The sequence below is a fragment of the Rhinolophus sinicus genome, linkage group LG07, assembly GCF_036562045.2.
Source record: "Rhinolophus sinicus isolate RSC01 linkage group LG07, ASM3656204v1, whole genome shotgun sequence".
Classification (NCBI taxonomy): domain Eukaryota; kingdom Metazoa; phylum Chordata; class Mammalia; order Chiroptera; family Rhinolophidae; genus Rhinolophus; species Rhinolophus sinicus.
Window position 1 is genome coordinate 13,289,267 of NC_133757.1, and position 20,214 is coordinate 13,309,480.

At 43.9% G+C, this 20,214-nt stretch overlaps 1 protein-coding gene across 33 annotated transcripts in view; it reads left to right on the plus strand.

The window, feature by feature from the left end:
• Positions 1-20,214, plus strand: part of ABLIM1 (actin binding LIM protein 1) — a 280,514-nt gene that overhangs the window by 182,220 nt on the left and 78,080 nt on the right. For all 33 annotated transcript variants that reach the window (XR_012498406.1, XR_012498407.1, XR_012498412.1 and 30 more), the window contains 2 exons: positions 7,441-7,567; positions 8,339-8,432. Coding sequence is in view for 17 of the 33 variants with exons in the window: in XM_074339011.1 (XP_074195112.1) it covers positions 7,441-7,567; positions 8,339-8,432 (221 nt within the window). In the remaining 16 variants the exon portion in view is untranslated. The remainder of the gene's footprint in view (positions 1-7,440; positions 7,568-8,338; positions 8,433-20,214) is intronic.

The window sequence follows — 20,214 nt, forward strand, 5'->3', positions numbered from 1 at the left end:
TATTATGACTCAGGAAAGCTTGTTTGTTGTATAGTATTTGTTTTCCAAAGACAACAAGAACCTTCCTTAAAATAGCAGGTCAGAGGCTACTCTGGCTGGCGATGTTTCCATCGTGGCCATCAAGACAGCCAAGGGAGCAACTGACCTAAACAGGGACAGGGGTCACTATGGAAAGTCTGGTTCAAGGTTACAGACTCAGGCAGCATATAAACCTTTGAGCATAATTCCAGGCTATGTTTAGTGTATTTGAGATATAAATTATTTTTAGCACTGAGATCCCTTTTGCCATAGAGTGGCAAATACGTTGCATCTATGTGAATGTTCTGACCCTCCCCTGGCCCCCACCAGTATTTGTCTTGTGGTGTCCTACTGCTTGTTTAGCTAATAGCAGCATAGAATTTCCGAAGTTAAAAAGTACCTTTTTAAAATTAATTCTTGAAAAGCGCTTAGCCTAACACCTGAGCAGTTTCACATTCTTTTCACCTTCCCTACCTATCCCTTTTTCATTGTGACCTCGATGCCTGGGTATTGGCCAGGACATGCTAAAAAAGAAAACTGTGGACTTATTTCAGTGACTTGATTTAAACTTTAAAAAAAAAAAAAATGGACTGTGGCCAGTCAAAATTTGTTAGCTCATACATTTCTGGTTTGGAACCTGACAATATTGAAAAGCCCAGGTGAAGATGAAAGAGTCAACATTCGACAATATCCACTTGTTAGATCAGCATTCTTATTATTACCAAATGATGTCTTTTTGGTCAAGGAAAGGTTTGCAAATACCCAAATCTTTTAGATCTTAAAGATGGTATAACGCTAGGCCAACTATTATTACAATTAACATAAAGAATATCTGGATTTTTTTTCTTAATCCATGAGTTGCAAACTGAAAGGCCTACAAAAAAGGTCAGGCTGATAACATAGGTGCATGCAATCAGTTCAAGCATGACAACAGCTGCCAACTAACATTTAGACCCCAGCAGACTAGAAATATCTGCCCTGTAGAAAGTGGACAGCCACTCTGTGCCTCCAAACAGTTATTCCCAGGAAGGGATCCATGTGTCAGAAGCTGATCTGACATGTGTTGAAGGCTTGTATCGAAGGCAGCTTGTTAACCAAACAGAGTCTGACCCAAGCTCAGGTCAACCTTCTCTCTGTCGCTTCTTTCTCTCCTTTTAGATACAGCAGCTATTCTCTAGCATTCTACCTTCACCATTTTATCACACAAGATAATGGGAAATCCATGTCCTGCAGGAACAGCTGAATGACAAGATGCGATGCCATTAAATGCAAGACCTCAAATTAGCCAAACCCTGAAACTTAAATTTGTCTTTTGTGTTTTGTTTTCCCTGAAACTCCATAGATTGAGTCCTGGCCAGGTATAAAGTGCCTCTTGTTAACAGTCTATTAAAAGGGCACCACTTGAATATTTTATAGGGTCTCCAAAGTCTTATTTCATTTTCTATTAATAACAACCTAAATCTGGTATGATTTTGTTTCTATTTTTCATCCACGTGTATAGCCATGAACTTAGGTGCTAATCTTTGCTGATGACTGATAAGAGTTTCTTTTTTATTTTTATTTATAAAAAAAGGATTTCAGGGAAAGCTTGAATTTTCTGGAACTATGTGGGCAACAATTTCAATACAGAAATTTGATTTTATTTTTATCTTTTTATTCTTCATTGTTGAAATTTTACAGTAAAGGAAGGAAATACTCTGACCTGACTGAAAATCCCTATGGACATGTTATAACATCTCAGTATCTCAGAAGCATCGGTTAAATTAGTAAACTCTCTGTGGTCCCTGTTGTGATTTATATTATTTTCATGATAATTCTCTGCTTATACAGTCTTTACCCTCAAGTGAACCTCATGCTCAAGTTCCAGCATGGCTGTTTCCATGCATTGACAGCAAAAGAGACAATAACCAGGGAAATGAACCCATGATGAAAGATTTAAATCCAGAGATGCCTGGTAAGCTGTCGAGGCCTGGGTTTGTGTGTATCTGAGAAGAGAAGATACCCAGTCTGCAGTTAACTGGACACTGTTTAGCTGTGTGGCCTTCTGCAAAGCCTGGAACCACCCTGGGCCTTAGCCTCCTGAGGGTAAAATGAGGCATTCCCATCAAATGGTCTTCAAGGCCCTTCTGGCGCTCTGATGTTCTGTGAGCTGTAAAACGCGAATAATCCTTGTCCTTCCAGATTGGTGGGAGCCCTGAGAGTGGACAGAGATAACAGAAGTGCAAGACCTTTAAAAAGTTTAAACGCTGAATAATAACAATAATAATAAAGTTAATATGATGTTGATAATGATGCTGGAACCAGAGAAACCAAAATGGCTTCCCCACAGGCTGACAGTGGGCTGTAGTTATTTGTGAAAGGGAGGAGAAAATGCACGTTTTAGGAGATTTCTACAACCGTGAGAACAGATGTTAAATGTTTACCGTGTCCCTGACACTCTGTTCAGTAATTGTGCATATTCTCTCCAATCCTCACAACAGCCCTGAAAGGTAGGTATTGTTAACCTGCCCATTTTACACATGAAGCAACTGAAGCCCAGTGGTTACCTAGCTTGCCCAAGGTTCCTTTGCTCAGTGTGAGAGCTGGAACTTGACTCCAGGTTTCTTTGCCTCCAAAGTCTTTAATCACTGTGAGTTGTGCAACTCACAATGAGTGTATCGAATTAGTGTACAAGTAGTGTATAGAATGGACCAAAACATACAAAGGACAAAACAATGAAGAATCTTATTTTTTACCGTTGCTACATTTATTATCCTTTATCAGAGCTCCCTTTCCCATCCTTAATAGTATCTCAGGCACATCCTGTAGCTCTGGTCACTTTCAGCTCGTAAAAGTCCAGTCTAGTTGGAACCTTGATTCTCGTTTCCATTTCAGAGCTGCATCCTGTTTCCAGCTCAGGTGCAACCCAAATTGGAGACCTGCATTGAGGAAGTGGGCACAGTGTCTTTCACTCCTTCTTTACCTCCTTCCTGTCTTACTTGTGACTCCTTTGTGGCCTGAGTCATGGACAGGGGGATTAGAGGTAAAGGGGACAAGGTGTTATAACTCTGACACTGTCATGCTTCGCTTTCAGCTAACATTGGCTGAGGCACATTTTGAGATCCTTGACAAAAGCAAACAATTTCTGGCTAACCTGTTGTAAGAAACCCCTTCCTCCTTCCTAGCCTCAGGTCCTACTCCTTCAAGGTCACCTCATAGCCTCTTACTAACGAAGTCCCCCACCCTTGCCAGGCAGCTTTCTCAAGTGCATTCATTCAAGGTGCTTGGGTGTGGGTACCAGCCACAGAACACAGTGCATCCCCAGTGAGCTAAACGGTGGACGTACACACCATTCCCACTTCTGTCTTCTGTCTTAGCCTGCCCGCTTCCTACCTTCCAGATCTTCCAAGGTCAGCGGTCTCCAGACTTCTTGTTCATGAATGCTTCCAAGCTCCGGGGCGCTCCAGTCAGTTTGTCCCAAAAATCTAACATCAAGCTTCTCTTGGGTTCCATGGCAGCACTAGGGCCTGAGTGTCCCCACTCAGTAAACATCTAGGTAGGGAGCAGGAAGCCAGTCTCCCCCTCCCTCGGGCCTCTGATCCTTCTCACAGCACAGGACAGGGCACATCACCACACTCCTGCTGTGTGGACAGCTCCCTGCTGACTCCCTCTAAGCCTTTTCTAATTTCTGATTTCATAGGTATCGTGTTTCCCTGAAAATAAGAGCTGGCTGGATAATCAGCTCTAATGCATCTTTTGGAACAAAAATCAATATAAGACCCGGTATGATATTATATTATATCATATCATATTATACCCAGTCTTATATTAAAATAAAACTGGGTCTTATATTAATTTTTGCTCCAAAAGACGCATTAGAGCTGATGGTCCAGCTAGGTCTTATTTTCGGGGAAACACGGTAGGTGGGCAATAGGGGTTGAGAGTCATCAGGTGGATTCTACTATTTTTTGGTACATCCGGCAAGGAGATTCCTAGCATCCATCTTTGGAAGGTGGATTATTTATCACCACTGTCTTCAGCTCTAAGACTATAGGCAAAAATTCCAAGACACTGCTGAAAGTCCCATTCCGTATTCTGGAAACTTTGATCCCAGCTGTGTAGCTACTCTAAATGGCAGTTTCCAGCTTTATTCATGGTTCTAGGTGAGACTGAAGCAAGCAGGCCTGGGAAGGCGGCGGAGAATGGGAATTCCGTAGCTACGTGGTTCCCTTTTCTAGAGCTGCAGGCCCTCAGCTTTCTTCTCCCGAGTGGCATCTTCACAGAATAAGACATCTTTTTGTCCCCTACTCTTCCCAAATGGGAAATTCTAGGAAGGCAGAAATAGTTCTCAAGGAGAACATAGGTATTCAGGCCAACAGGACCTTAAGTGCTGCCCAAGTGATGACATCTTTCTTAGCTTGGGAACACCGGTTTCTTTGCTGAGAGCCATTTGTCCCTTTCTTCAGCTTAAATAGTTTAGAAGCCCAGGTGTCCAGGGCCCTATGCCAAAAAAAAAAAAAAAAAGTATATTAAAGGAGACAGGCGGGATGCCTATTCTCAGGGATATTTATTGCCTTTGAACAAAATGATATAAATATGGAAACAGATGTGTACTTGGGTGTTCAGATGGAGCTGGACATCCATGTTTAAGATGGAGCTTAAACGAGTAGCTGAATCCCTGCTTTACTCTTGGCTGCTGGTATGGAGAATGCAAGGCTAGGGGTGAAGTGTTCACATTTGTTGTTGTTGTTTTCCTTCCCTCACACTGGTGATTTTTTGTCCATGGTAGAATGTTGGCTAGTTGCTAGAGGGTTTGATTTCCTTGACCCTGCTCCATATTCACCTATTCCTGACTTTGGCAATAATTCCAGTGCCAATCACCAGCTTTCTATATTTATCAGCAGCTGCTTCTGTGATGTGGAAACAATTTTCTCAACAGCTGAAAACCATGAAGATAAAGAATAGGACATGTTGTTCTTTATAAAGGAGTCAGTTGGAGTGAGCACAGAGGAGTGAACCATCCAGCACAAACCTTTGTCTGCGTTCTTTTTCCACTTTCCCCAGCATGACACCAGCCTTAAGTGCAGAATATGGTTTTGTCCAGAGAGGAATGGGTAGCCTCTGTGGAATGCACCAGAACACTTTGCATCAGCTGATGTGGGCCAGTATTCTACTTTCCAGGAGGTGGTCTTTGTTGACTTGTTTGATATATGTCTTAAGGGTCGGGAAGCAGGAGCCCATGCCAGCCTCTTCTTCCAGGCCAGCCTTACTGGCTAGCTTGCGCTAGGCAGTCAGCATTTGGTGAATGCTTTTCTGGACACCATTATTAAAATCAGTTGCTGAACATCTGCCCTCCAAAGGACATTGCAGAGTGCAGAGGGTCTGAGAAGTACAGGACACCACCTGTGAGTCAGAGGTTCCCAGACTGCAAAGCACTATGGCTAACTGACTGTGAAGAAGAAATGGTACCACCTCTATAACCACACAGTACCTGGTTCATTGAAAGCCCTCAGTGCAGAAGACCAGAGAGGTCATTACCGCTCCTAAATTGTGTCTCAGCTGCTTTTAGAGCTCTGGGTTATCTGGGCATTAAGAGCCCAGAAACATAGTATTTAGGGTTCAGAGAAAGTAACTGACCCATGTTAGTCTCCAAATCCTCCTGATCGCAAAGCCCATGTTCTTACCATTCACAAGCCTTTCATCTCCCTGGACCTCACCTCTGTACCAGAGGAGACCTTGAACAGCTATGCCAACCTCTCTGAACCCAACTGTCTTCAGAATGGAAAAGCCATCTCTAAATTTTATTTTCTGCATTAAAAAAATTCTATCAACCAGCATCTTCCTTATTATTTTAAATCTTTACTGCCATCTAGTGGGCATGATCTAAGCAGACTAATAAAGACAAATTTGCGTTCAACTTGGATTAAAACCTGTCAATTCATCTTACATGCATTCTGTGCTCCTAACCTCTAAAAATTGTGTTTATGAACAAATATTGTGGCCTTCTATTGTTATATTTATAGAGAACTACTAGGTATGCGATCCCCTGTATAAGATTTTTGGTGAGATGTTGGAATATATTTAGACCCGAGCTTTTAAAAAAATATGTAATGCTTTGCGACCACATGATACCCTCTCAGCTTATAATGGGCTATACTTAAAGAAATTCTGATATGCAATAGCCATAACTTATATAGCAGATATAAATATTTATAAATATTTATTTACTCATTTTTTATATTCTCATGGCAAAACAAAAAATTTGAACGACACAGAGGATGTGAAGTAAAAGTAAAGTCTTCCTTCAGAGGAAAGTATTGTAAGAGTTCTCATGTTTTCAAAGAAATGTTCTATTCATACACAAGCATGTGTGCAAACATACCCCCCTTCTTTCTTTTTTTTACTATTTTCTACTAGTGAGCTTATACTATGCATACTGTTCTCCAGCTTGCTCTTTTTACTTACTCTATTTTGGGCATCTTTCCATATCCACCCACAAATCTACCTTATTCTTTTTAACAGCACATACTATTCCATTATTGAGTATACTATAAATAACTAGTCCCTCATCAATCACCATGTAGGCTATTTTCAGTTTTGTTACAGAAATTCTGCAGAAAGTGTATATGTATACTTCAGGGACACCGTCTTTTGCAAATTTATTTGTAGAATAAAATCTGAGATATGAAATTGCTGGGTCTAAAGTGCTATGTTAATACCCACAGACCAGAGATCACCACAAACACATTTATATAGTTTGAAAAGAAAAAAGAAGAAAATGATGATGTCAAATTTGCTTAACAAACCACAGCAAGGGAGACAACCAGAAGAATTGTGAGCCCTCTCTGGATGGAAGTTTTATCGGATTTGGGCTTGTGCTGACTAATTTTAGGGAAGATTCAAGAATATAGAAGCTAAGGCGTTAAGAGCCATTGAGTTGATGATTGCAAATCATCTTCAAAAGCCGGGTTTAGGCTGAGAAGGAAGTGGAGTCCTGTGTACAAAAATGAGACTCGTGGGCCGCCTTCCAGGAATCACATATACAGTGTTAAGTGAGGCATCCAGCTTCGCGACTCCCATGTGTCCTCAGTTAATAAAGGCCTGTGTGAGCATTCTGAAAATCACAGCTAAGACACTCTAATTAAATATTCTCTGGGCCAGCTGGAGCTCAGAGGGTATTTAAATAACCCCCAAGGACGTACAGATGAAGGACATCCATTCCCTTGGACCCACTGTGGTTCATGAAGTTTCCGTGCTGTGTGAGGATGGGGCCTGCGAGACTGCTGGAAAAGATTTTGTGCAGGGCAAGAGAGCGGAAAGAAATGGTGCTTAAGTAAATAGTTAGTGAGTGTGCAGTGGGTGTACACAGGGGTTCAGCGCTAGCCTGAGTGCTTGCATTTAGCAACACAAACATAGTAACTGCTGGCTGCTGCTTTTTTCCAGACTGTGCTGGTTGTGGACGAGACATCAAGAACGGGCAGGCGTTGCTGGCTCTGGAAAAGCAGTGGCACTTGGGATGCTTTAAATGCAAGTCCTGCGGGAAGGTCCTCACCGGGGAATACATCAGCAAGTAAGTGTGGCTGGGACCTTGAGAGCTGCCCCCCCCCCATAGCCCTGCTCTGGGGGCCACACCCCACCCCATGGGACATAATGAATCCCACAACCAATAAGAACTTCTGGCTATAAAACTTGCAAAGAATTTTATTCTTCTGCCGTAGTTTGCCTATTAGAAACGTAATGAAATGTTAATCATTGCCTAATTTAACAATTAACAAAGCTGATGTAATGTTATGCTATATGTCGTAACCGATGAAGCATTTAGTAATTTTCCCTTCACTAATGTTTTTTTTCTCTGTTTGGAACTAGTAAACCTTTGTCCTCCTTCCAGGGCTTAAACATATTTGTAGACCCCACCCCCCTCCTTCACCCACCCAAAAAACACAGGGTCCTGGGCTCTGAGCCTGTTGGGACTAAAACACAAAGCATCCCTCCAAGTAATGGATTCTTTAACGTTAGAGTCAGACGCTGGGCTGGATGATAACTGGAGTAAATGAAATACAGTTTTTTGTGTTTGTTTTTGTTTTGTTTTGTTACGTAGCCTGGAGAAAATGGTTTGAACGGTTTCCTTTTGAGTTAAGCCTGGAGAACGACAGTGTTCTCTCTGGTTCATTTGGTTGCGTGGGTTTTAACCATGTCTGACTAGACTGCCAGGCCTGTGAAGCCTGCGTGAGCGAGAAAGACGTTCTACTGCCATCCTGTGGGAAAGGGTCAGAGAAGTGTGGTTGCAGGGTCTTCCCGACCCCGAGGCCCCCTCTCAGGACTGAACACTTTTGTCTTGTAGGGACGGCGCTCCGTATTGCGAAAAGGACTACCAGGGGCTGTTTGGGGTGAAATGTGAAGCCTGTCAGCAGTTTATCACAGGCAAAGTCCTGGAGGTAAGTGACAGACGGGCTTCTCTCAAAGCCACCGTCCTTTTCCTCAGAGGCCCCAGAAACACATAACAGTCTCTTTTGCCATTTTTCCCATCTTTTTCTCATCGATGGGGGAAAGAAAGTAGTTGCAGGTGACAAATCTCTTAGAGAATTAACGTGTTGTCCTGTCTTCACAGGCAGTTTCTACTAAATGTTCATGTGGAAATTGGAATGATGGAGAATTTGAAGGGAAAAAATAATAATAAAGGGGCTATTATGTGGAAAAGGGGGTTATTTAGACTGTTTTTATTTTTGGAAGTTAGAAAAGAGGAAATGAAGAGCTGGCGAGAGCCGCGTGTCTGTGTGAGTACATGTGCATGTATACATGGGAGTGAGCACGGTGTGTGCTCTGATGCGTACGTGTGCGTGTGTGAAAGTGTACAGACTCAGGGAGCAGAGGCTCAGAACTGAAGCTGAGAAAAGAAGGTGGCTGAAAGGTGAAGGCGTGGACTTCCCCACCCTTAGAAATCCACATCCTGTGTGGCCCAGGCTGAGCAAGCTCGAAGCCTGTCAAGTTCAGGTGTGACTGCCTCACCCCAGTCAGCTTAGTTCCTGCTTCTGAGCAGTGGTCCCAACTGCTTCTGGAACCTCTGGGCTGAGCATAGCTACCTTGAGCTGGAGGCCATCTGTGGAATTATGGGGGGGGGTTTGGGGGAGTGGGGAGTCCAGAGTCACTGCCCCACTTCTCACAGGCCTGTGGGGTGTTGACCAATTCTGACTGAAAAAGTAAAGATTGCCTCAGAGCCATCCTACATTTCAGGGTGGAGCATGAGTACCGAGCAGAGGTGAGTCAGGACACACAGCTACTGGGAAGGCAACTGACTGGTCCTGCAGCTTGTCACGTCACTTCAGCAGAACCAGGGCACTGAATCCACATGATCACATTCAAACTTCCCAGCAGGGTGTGTTTCAGAGACACAGGACTTGAATCCCAGAGGCCCCCCAGGTGCCTCTGGCAGCTTCCATGGGATTTCACACAAGATCCAGCGTAGCCCTCCTCATCTCACAGCAAGAGCTGTGATGCCTTTCTGTCCACAATACAAAGCATGGTGGGCTCTGTGCTAGGACCTACCATCAGTGTGGAGGAGGCATTTTCACAGCCTTCCAAAAGCAGCTAATTGGATTTGGGAGATAAGGAAGCATTGTCAATGCACTTGCCTCTTCCCCAGGGGAAGGGAGTTCCAGGATGAGGGACCAGCGTATGCAGAGACCCAGGTGAGGAGAAGCACAGCACCAGCAAGGCACAGAAGGTCAGTTGGGCAGGAGCGCAGGTGTGTGAGATGATGCTGCAGGAGTAGGGACGGGTCGAGCGAGAGGACCTGGAAAGTCACCTTCAGGCGTTTGCTCTTTATCCTGAGTAGTGGGAAGCCATTGAGGTGACAGTAGCTGGAGCGTCATGTGATTGGATCAGATTGTTGCATAAAGAATGGAAGGGAGCACTGACATACGTGTACAACCATGTTCATAGCAGCAGTTCACAATAGCCAGGTGGGAACAACCCAAGTGTCCATAGGTGAATGGATAAACAGAACATAGTATATACAGACAATGGAATATTATTCAGCCTTTAAAAGGAAGGAATTCTGACACGTGCTGCAATGTGGATGAACCTTGAAAACATCATGCTAAGTGGAAGAAGCCAGATACAAAAGGCCACATACTGTAAGATCCCATTTAGATGAAATTTTCAGAATAGGCAAATCCATAGAGATGGAAAGCAGGTTGGAGGTTGCCTAGAGAGGGAGAAATGGGGAGTGACTTCCTGTTGGTACCCAATTGGGGTGATGAAAATGTTTTAGATCTACACGGAAGTGGTGAATGCACCACGTTGTGAATGCCCCAGATACCTCGAAATTATTTGCTTTAAAATGGTAGATTTTATGTTATGTGAATTTCACCAAAAATTTCTTTTTAATGCTTGGGAAAGGAGTGAAGGGGGGAGACCGGGAGGCCAGTCAGGGGACTACGGCCGCCCTGCAGCCTGAGAGGGGCCCCCACCCTGCACACACACCATCAGTGTGGGAGGAGGCGTTTTCACGGCCTTCCAAAAAGTGTTCATTGTCAGCCCAAGTGTACATCAGGGCTGGGTTTCTGGACCGGGGGGAGCACATCCCAGGAAAGCTACTGGGGAAAATGGATGTGACCCACCCAAAGGGTAGTTTGAAGTCCAGCTGCCCTGTCACAAGACTCAAAGTACAGTGGCAGCTCCCCTGCCTGTCCCTCCACGGAGCCCTCGAACAGTCAGGAGGAGTCCTGAGGGGGGCCCACAGCTTTCCCCAGTTTGATCTGCCGCATCGGACTGAAATAAACCTGTTGAGTTGGGAGCAATTGGGAAATTTCATTTTAAAACAATAATAAGGAAGCACCAGAACCATTTTCCAGATGTTTGGCTGTAGGAAGAGATGTGGGAAGGAACTGAACACGGCTCCCGGCTCTGAGGCGGCCACGTTTGCAGAAGGCGAGGATCAAAATAGCTGTCTCCTCAGTCCACATATGGAACTGCGTTCCCCAGAATGAGTCGGGGAGGCAAAGGGCTTGGGTCGAGGGGTGTTGATTACCTTCAGATTTAGTTCAACAGCTGTGGGAAGGAATAGCTAAAGTAAAACTGGGTCCAAGAACATGCCGTTTTGAAGACACATCTGCTTACTTACAGAGGCCCGAGTATTTCCGTGTTCACTGCGACGGCAGGGCCCTCAGCAGATTGGCTGCAGGTTTCTTCGGGGGCCATTTGTAAGGTTGAAGGCGTGGACACTTTCCACACGGCCTTCAGAGCTGGGACTTCTGGGAGCAGTTTGCACCAGGGTTCTAGGTAGATTGAATCTCCACCCAGTGGTCATGGTGCCCTCCTCAGATGGGTGTGTGATCTAGAAAAATGTCGGGCAGGGTTAGTACCCTGGCATGTGCGGCTCGGGGGCCAGTTTGGCTTGGTTTCCGGTATCAGTCAGGACTGAGCTCCACAAGGTCCACCTTCCTCCTCTCTGCCTTTCGTTCTTTGACCCCATTGTTGGAGAAACATTATGATTGCAGATTTATTATAAATACTGTCCTTCTTGCTTACAGTATTTTGTTATTGTGCTAAAATACACATAATATAAAATTTACCATTTTAGCCATCCTAAGTGAACAGTTCAGTGTATTAAATATAGTCATAATGTTATACAACTGTCACCACCATCCATCTCCATGACTGTTTACATCTTATAAAACTGAAACTCTATGCTCATTAAATAACAACTCCCCATTCCCCTCTCCCCCCAGCCCCTGGAAATTACTATGAATTTCCATCTCTACAAATTTGATAATTCCAAGTGGAATCTCATATAAGTGGAATCATACAATATCTGTCTTTTTGTGACTGCATTATTGCACTTAGCCTAACGTCCTCAAAGTTCATCCATGTTGTAACATGTGTCAGAATCTCCTTTTTTACGGCTGAATGATATTCCCTTGTATAGATATACATTTTGCTTATCCATTCTATGATCTTTGTGTGTTTTCGTTTCTTGATTTATTTTATCCATAGAGATGGTAAATGTATCCGTTTCCTGTGCCTGCTGTGAGAGTGGTGGCCTAAAACAACAGAAATTTCTTCTCTCACACTTCTAAAGGCCAGAAGTCCAAAATCCAGGTGTCAGCGGGCCATGCTCCCTCCAAGGCTCCAGGAGAGAGCCCTTCCTTGCTCCTCCCAGCTTCTGGTGGCTGTGGATGCAAAACGCTGACCTCTGCCTCTGTCATCACATGGCCTTCCCTTCTGTCCGTGTCAATCCTCCCTCTGCCTTTCTGTGAGGACACTTGTCATGTATCATTTGGGGTCCACATTCAGCCTACTGCAGTCAGCCTGGTGACTTGCACAGATATCATCCCAGTGAGGGCTGGAGCTCCAGTGTGGTTTTAATTGAACCAAGCATCAGAGGTGCCCTAAGGACGTTTCTCTGGGTGCGGTGTCACCTGAGATGCCCCCAGACACCTGAGGGAGCTTTGAGAAGGGGGAAAGTCACTGGGTGATGAGCAAGACACTGCAGACACAGCACCAATGCCTGAGTAATTTTGGAAAGGTCATTCAGCCTCTCAGACTATCCCCATTTCACAAGTAAACTCTGCAACTCTACCCTGATCGAAAACGCCTATTTCCCTCTGTTATTCCTTAATACTCATAAACCCTATCACATTGTCCCCAAAGGATGGGGAGGAAAACCTTCATGTGTTTCAATGAAAAGGGCTCCAGACGATAAGAGAATGAGGGATCTGCTCTGATCCCCGTGGCTCTGGAACTCACAGCTGGCTGCCCTTGGTAACGCTCGCAATTTCTTTGAGCCTCAGCTTTTCCTTAAATACAAGCATTAAAAATATGTATGTAAATCCAAGCCATGGACCACTGGACTCCTCCAATCTCTTTGGCTCCAAGGATGTGAATTCCGTAATTCTCATGTCTTAGAGCTAAGGGATCACAGCCAGCAGATCTCTCTTGAGAGACCATTTAGAAACTGGCAGTAACACCAGCACATAGCATACACTCAAATTGAAGCTTTATTTACCATTAGCGTCCTTTTGGTTTTTAACAACAATATTCTCTTTTTAGAGAGATCCTCCTATAAATGGCACATCTTTAAAAGCTTGTGCTAATGAACTTGTAAATTCAGGAGTGTTCTGAAGAGTTTTACAACATGTCTCGTAATTGAGAAGTCCAGGAGCAAATTAGTGTGAGGTATTCGAGTTTTCCGACAGCCTTCTCTCTCCTTCTCCACCTCTGAACTCTTCTCTGAAACAACTTTTGTCGCCCTCCCTTACTCCCCTGCCCCTCTCCCCCTTCTGCTTTAGCTGCCTAATGGTACCGGAAGCTCCTGAGACTTGAGACTCAGGTCACAGATGTCAGTAGACATCAGGGGGCATCCCTTTGATATGAATTTCTTCCATCTTCAGTGGATGGTCCTAGGAGATCTTTGACTCCCACTGACTTCCTTTCCTGGACACAGACTGTTGCCTGCCAATATTTCCAAAATGAAGGCAGCACAGAAAAGCAAAGCAGATGTCACACTGGAGGCAGAAGTCTTGAGGGTAAAGGAAAATGGGGTGTCCCGTGTCCGCTCCCCTAGTCTTGAGCTGTTCTCTCCGCAGACCCAGGGCGGATTTCTCTCAGCTTGGCTGTTCTCTTGCACAATTCCCTCCCTGCTGCCGCCCAGGGGCTCTGTGTTTACTCAGCACTCCACTGATTCCTTCAAGACAAATGTTCTCATCCACTGGCTCCCCAGAGAGCCCGCTCCGCTGCAGTGGTGCCGCCCTGAGCAGGCACCTGCCCGACTGCAGGCTGGAGCTGTCCTCCTGTGAGTCCTCTCCCGGAGACAAAGGAAAGTTGCACTGTCTGCATTCTTACAGACAAGGAAGAATGCTTCTCTCGCTCGGTCTCATAGGCTTTCTCTTTCCCTTCCTCCTCACCTCACCACACCCAAGAAATCAATCCTGTTTTTCAAAAAGGCTAGCAGCACACGTCGTTATGTGGTGTGATATTTACTGTGCCGCTGTGCTCTCTGGGGAGGAAGGTGTGATGGTCTCTGTAACAATACGTATACCACACGACAGGATAGAGACACCTCAATGTAGCCGGTGGCAAATCCTGCCCCTCTGATGCCTTTCCATTCATACCTACAGGGGCAACACACCCTGTCTGTATCTGTTGACTTGAAAACAATGGACAAAAAGACAAGATTTGGACTCGCTTTAGACCCCCTCCTGCTGAACTCCTGCAGTGTAGGAAACAGAATCACAACATGATGCCACCAAATCCTTTTCCTTGGTTCTCTGAAGGATTGAAAAAAAACAGGTGGCTTTGTTTTACTTTTTGACTAGAACTGCTTTTTCATCAAGCCCAGGGGCAAATCCTGATGATGTTCCCTGTGAAACTAGCTCACGTTATGAATTGGAGGCCCCGTTCCCTTCCTTCTTTTTGCTGTAGGTATTTTGAGCATGTTATGTGGTAATAGCCATAAGCAGCAAGCAGGTCTTGTCCTGGGCAAACGTGTTCTGTCTAGTGAGGGGAAACAGAGGTTATCCCAAGGCATTTGCATGGCATGTAATCTTTCTGTCACCATCGAAGATGTCGTTTGCAAAAGACAGGCTGAAATGCCATCCCACCTTTCTTATGTTGTGGAATATCATATGCATGCAAAGCAAGAATAACAACTCATGTTCACGCAGAAAATGAATTGTGTTCTTCCCACTCTCACTGCTCAGAGGAATTCATGTCTTCTTCCACTTAACTGTGGAGCCAAATATTTTGGAGGATCAGGGAAGAGAAAAGAATCAAGTCATCTTAGTAGTAATGGTTGAGATGGTCTGTGTCCTAGTGGACAATGAACCACTACAATCTCCTGCTCTTGTATAATATAATATTTTTAACATTTTCAAAGGATCTCATAAATATTTAATTCACACAACAGGCCTATAAAGTGGTCAAGGCCTTTCCTACCGACCTCGTTTACAGATAATGCGACAGAGTGCCAGAGACTTGGGGGTTAATTAGTTCTAGAACCATGATGGGAAGTCAGATCTCTCAGTTCTCAGAAGATAGACACACACACACACACACACACACACACACACACTCACACTCTCACACACTCACACACTACTTCACGATCTACCTGGCAGTAATCATTGCTGAAAACAAGTAATTGCCTCCCCAAATAGCTTACTGAAGGACCAAAATTTCCCATTCCTGGTGCCATGGAGAAAGCCTACCTCCTTAGTGGCCCTGTTATATCTCTTTTCAGGACAAGAAATATTTGCTGCTTGTTTGGTTTCCTTTTCACCCGTGACACTGCTGGGAGAGCCTATTGTATGACCATGCAGTCATGCCTCATACCGTCTTTTCTCCTTCAATCAGCGTGGGCTTCCCAAGGGCCCCTGGCGTGGTCCTTAGAGAATATGGTAGATGGATGATGCTGTCCCAGAGTAAGGAGCACACTTTCTTCACAGAGCTGTAATCGAGGACTCTCCCCAGCCCAGTGACAGTCTAGTAGATTTTGTGAAGCAGGGACATATAGGGATACCAGTCACCTTTCCTAATTTAAAACTGTAGCTTAACAATAAACTGTAGAAATGGACTAATTTTAAAAAGGAGTTAAGCCAGATATGGTCTATCTATACAATGGACTATTATTCAGCCTTAAAAAGGAATGAAGTACTGATACAGGCTAGAACATGGATGAACCATGAAAATATTATGCTAAGTGAAAGAAACTAATTACAAAAGACCACATATGATTCCATTTATATAAAATGTCTAGCCTAGGCCAACCTATCGTGACAGGAAAATAGATTAGTGGTTGCCAGGGGCTGTGGAAGGGGGAAATGACTGTTAATGGTATTGGTTTCTTTTGGGGTGATGAAAATGTTATAAAATTAGATAGTGGTAATGGTACAACTCTGTGAATATACGAACAAACCCACTGAATTGTGCCCTTTAAAAGGGTGAGTTTTATAATGTGGATTACGTCTCAAATATATATGTACATCCATATATACAAATCTATCTATGCAGAGATTGATATACAAGGCGATCATTGTAATCCTGTCATTCTCTGTTTCCTCATCTTTAAAATGAGAATACTAATCATTACCTCATAGGGCTGCAGGATTTGAAAAAAAAAGGCATGCAAAGCCGCTGATATAATGAGTAGCCGGTTACGTCCCTCCCCTCTCTCCCTCTCCTCTCCTTCCTTCCAGTCTTTGACAGTTTAACTTATTAGGTATAAGAAAGTGGGTAAAGAACAACGGTGGGATTCAAGTCAGTAAATGTCTTAATGCAAGATTGTATGCCAGGTGCCTGCCTTGTGGGCATTTAAACTTTCATGCTCTTGCATGGCCACAGGTTGCCATTGCTCAGAACTGTGCTCTTCATCATAGCGTGTGACTTGATTAATCTAAAATATTCCCAGTGTGGGAAAGTGAACCAACGTTTAAATTCAACACAGGGTTCATGATGTGTTCATTGCAACATTTTATTTGCAAAGAATAGCCTGGTGCTCATATTTTGTCCCCTTCATCATTAGCAGATTGGGAATTGGCCCAGCAGCACATAAGCACATTGGTACAAAATGACTTGAGGAAAATCTGTCTGATTCATCCAATGTTAGACACTTTCTCCTACATTAATGACAAGAGAAAATATGTTGCCAGAGTAACAGAAGACTGTTCACAGGCAGTAAAGATTCGGTATTTATGAAAAATCACCCCATTTCCTGCCAGGCCAAATGGAAGGGCTTCCTTCTCCGGAAATGACATTGTGAAAAGAGTTTGTATTTTGAGTTTAAAAGAATCTAGAAGCTAGAGAAGTTTTTCAGTGTTATTAATTATTTCAGTGTTATTAATAATTAATTATTTAACTTCAGAGAGTTTAGCTGATTGCTAATGAGATGGGGAGGAGGGGGTGACAATTGAACTAAGTGTTGCAATGGGACGCTTCCAGACAAACTAACCAGTAGCACAGAGCAAATGCTTGTGGCCCAACATTGGGGGCCACAGAAGAAAATGTAAGATTTAGGACTTGTTCTCAGATAGATAAGGCATGCATTTCTAAAAGTAATAGGGTAGCCAAGGCTAAAACTACACCCTCTGTAGTGTTCAGGGTCCCCCCCCCCCCACTCCAAGGGCTCAGGAGTGCCCAAAGCTATTGCAGCATCTTGAGCCTAACGGTGATTCTCAGTGATGGTATTGACCTTTAGAAATAAGTAGGACCCCACAGCAGAGAGACAGCCTGCCTAGACAAGTTATTGCCGAGCACACTGAAGGGATAGATTTCCTGGTCTGGCCACTGTTCTGGACACAGAAGTGATGACCCCTCAGAGTTGTCCTTTCTACTCTCCAGGACCCAGCACATCCTGGGTCTCAAAGGGGCTCATGTGTCTGCTTTCTCATGGGCCCAGAGCACCAATCGCTTTCCTTCCTGCTGTCCCCTACCTGCTCCCATTCCTGACTCGGTTCAGATCTTCTTTTACCCCTGCAAACCTAAAGGAAATGATTATATCCCTTCTTCTAAGTGATCGATTCTGAGGTGCCTCACCTGCCCTACAGAGGTGCCCTTCAGGGAATTCCAAGGTAGTATTCATGACCTTTTGGTGGAGCAGAAAGAGAGTTGTATCTCAGTACACAGAAGGTAACTGGGGGCCCACGGTGTATGAAGGCCAAGTAAGAGGCACACACAGTAAATGCCTCGGGTTTAAAAGAGATTTCTTGTCAATTGTTAGAAAAGAAGTAGGCGTTGGATCTTAAGGAGTAGGTAGTTATAGGCAGGTGAGCGTGGGCATTTTATCTCTATTTGCTGCTTTTATTGAGGTCTTCGATCAGTTTTTTTCCTACTACCTTGTTTTTTTCCTTTGATTTTAAACATGTGATTGATTTTGCTGTTTGGTTTCATTCCATGCTCATCATGTGCGATTTTCCACTTTAAATCATTTTTGTAAGCAACCAGGTTGTAAATTTTTAAAATAAAAAAAAATACGTTTCCCATTATAGGTCAGCATTATTTTAGTTTAATTATGAGATAAACTGGCTTTGTGGGTTCACCTGGACCCATACTCCATCTGAAAGATCATCCCCATTAGAAACTACTTGCCATCCACTTTGATCTGTGCACCTGGCCAGTGGTGGGTGGCAAGAGAGGCAAGTGGCTCTCTACCCTCAGACCTGGCCTTTCTCCTGGATACTGGGTTGTGTCTGTGGTGGGCATTAGGACAGCCCTTTGGGTCTCACGCCATCTTCTCTAGCTACTAGATTCGTGACAACTCAGACAAAACAAGGTTACCTCGAGCTACCGCAGCTCTGTTTTGTCCCAGTGCTTTTGTCCACTTAACCTCTTTCAGTGAGCACTTAACTTGGGGGACACATTGAAAAATGGCCCCATCCAAAGATCACCAGGACAACTTCTATTCTGGGCACAGCTTTCTCTAGGTAATGATGTAAAACTTTCCACAAGGCCCAAGAGATGATCAGTGTTCCGGGGGAGATGGAGGTATTTTGTCCCCTTGGCCCCAGGCCACCATGCTGCCCTGCTGCCTGTCCTACTAGGAGCAGGCTGCGTCCTGTCCTGTTTTCCACCTGAATGTGCTTGCTTCCTGGACCTCATGGTTTCCCACCTTGTGAGGGATGTTATGCCAATTCCAGCAGATGGACCTGCTTAGAGCTTGCCAACGGGCCAGGAGGAGTGACGGTTAGGGCTGGTGCCCATCCAGCCCAGCACAAATGAACTGGTGCAGTAATTCTTCCCCCATAAGGACACTTCAGAGTGGCCTTGCCAATGCAAACTGTTTATACACTATCATGGCCCTGCAGCAAAAGCATCTTGGAGACAGAGATAAAATCTGGAATTTTGGATCTTGAAGTGGCCTTAGGGGAGGTGGGAGAGAGAGAAGTGTGGGTTGCAGAATGAATCAATACAGCCAGGCACACCAGGATATGATTCCATGAGCTACATGGGGAGCTGAGAACTGGCTAGTGTGTTGCCTAAACTCTGAGCCTCAGCACCCTCAGTTATGAACTGTGGATAATGATACCTACCTCTTAAAAGCATACGTCAGATAATAATAAATGAGTCGTTTCTTGGTGCCCTACTTATTTATTATTAATTTATTATAATTTATTAATTAATAACAATAAATTAATAATATTAATTTATTATAATTTATTAATTAATAACAATAAATTAATAATATTAATTTATTATATGCTTTGGGGACAATTAGTCAGAGTTATGATGCAGACAACTGCAAGTGGCTGTGGAGAAATGGTACTTTCCCAATCCGCCTTAAAGAAAGGAAACCTACCCCCCTTCCTTTTTAATAATAAGTAATAAATAGGGCACCAAGAAACATTTTTCCATGTCCTTCATTTATAAATGAAGAAACCGATTTTGTGAAAGTTCAGTGTTTTGAATGTGCTCATGATTTCCTGTTTGAATGAAGGATTCAGGCTCACCCCTGTCATTTTTACTCTCAGGTATAATTACATGTGATTATTTCAGATGCACAAGTTAACAGTCATATTTACAGTCATGTTGATGCTTTGGCTTGAAAATTTCTTAGCTCGCTGAGCTGTATTCACATGCATTTGTGCTCACAAATTCAATCTACCATCATTTCAGCAAGACTTGTCTATTACTTTTTACCAGGCATCTAACAGCTGCTAAGTAAAGATGTGGGAATGAATGATTATTTTTCACATTTGGAATTTTTTGCCATGGCCTTGAGCCAAAATATTAAAGAGTCCATATATTTGGGGGACATAAATTCTCACCACCCTACTAAATACCTTTTCCTTTCACTCGCTTGGGAAGTAAATGCCCACGTGCCTTTCTCCTGTCTGTTAATGCCTTATTGCATTGCATCCACCCGAGTATGATCTGTGTCAGGATTCATGTTATTCTCTTTTATTGTTTAATATAATGCCCAGCCCATTTGTCCATATAGGGCCTTCATCAGTATTAATGATGATGACAAAGAGGCCTCTTGGCTTCTCTGGACTGTAAAAATAATATACTCTGAGAAAGAAATAGTCCTCTTCCCAACTTCAGAGGGGGAATTTGAACACAGCTCGCCAAATCTGTCTCGGTTCTTTCCTTGCTCACCCGGGGCCCTCCACGTGCAAGAAATAGCACTGAGTCCCTTTGGCACAGATTTTTACCAGCTGCCACTTTCATTAGTAACACCTTTGTTTACATACCTTACCACTCACCTAGGTTAAGGGTGCAATTCAA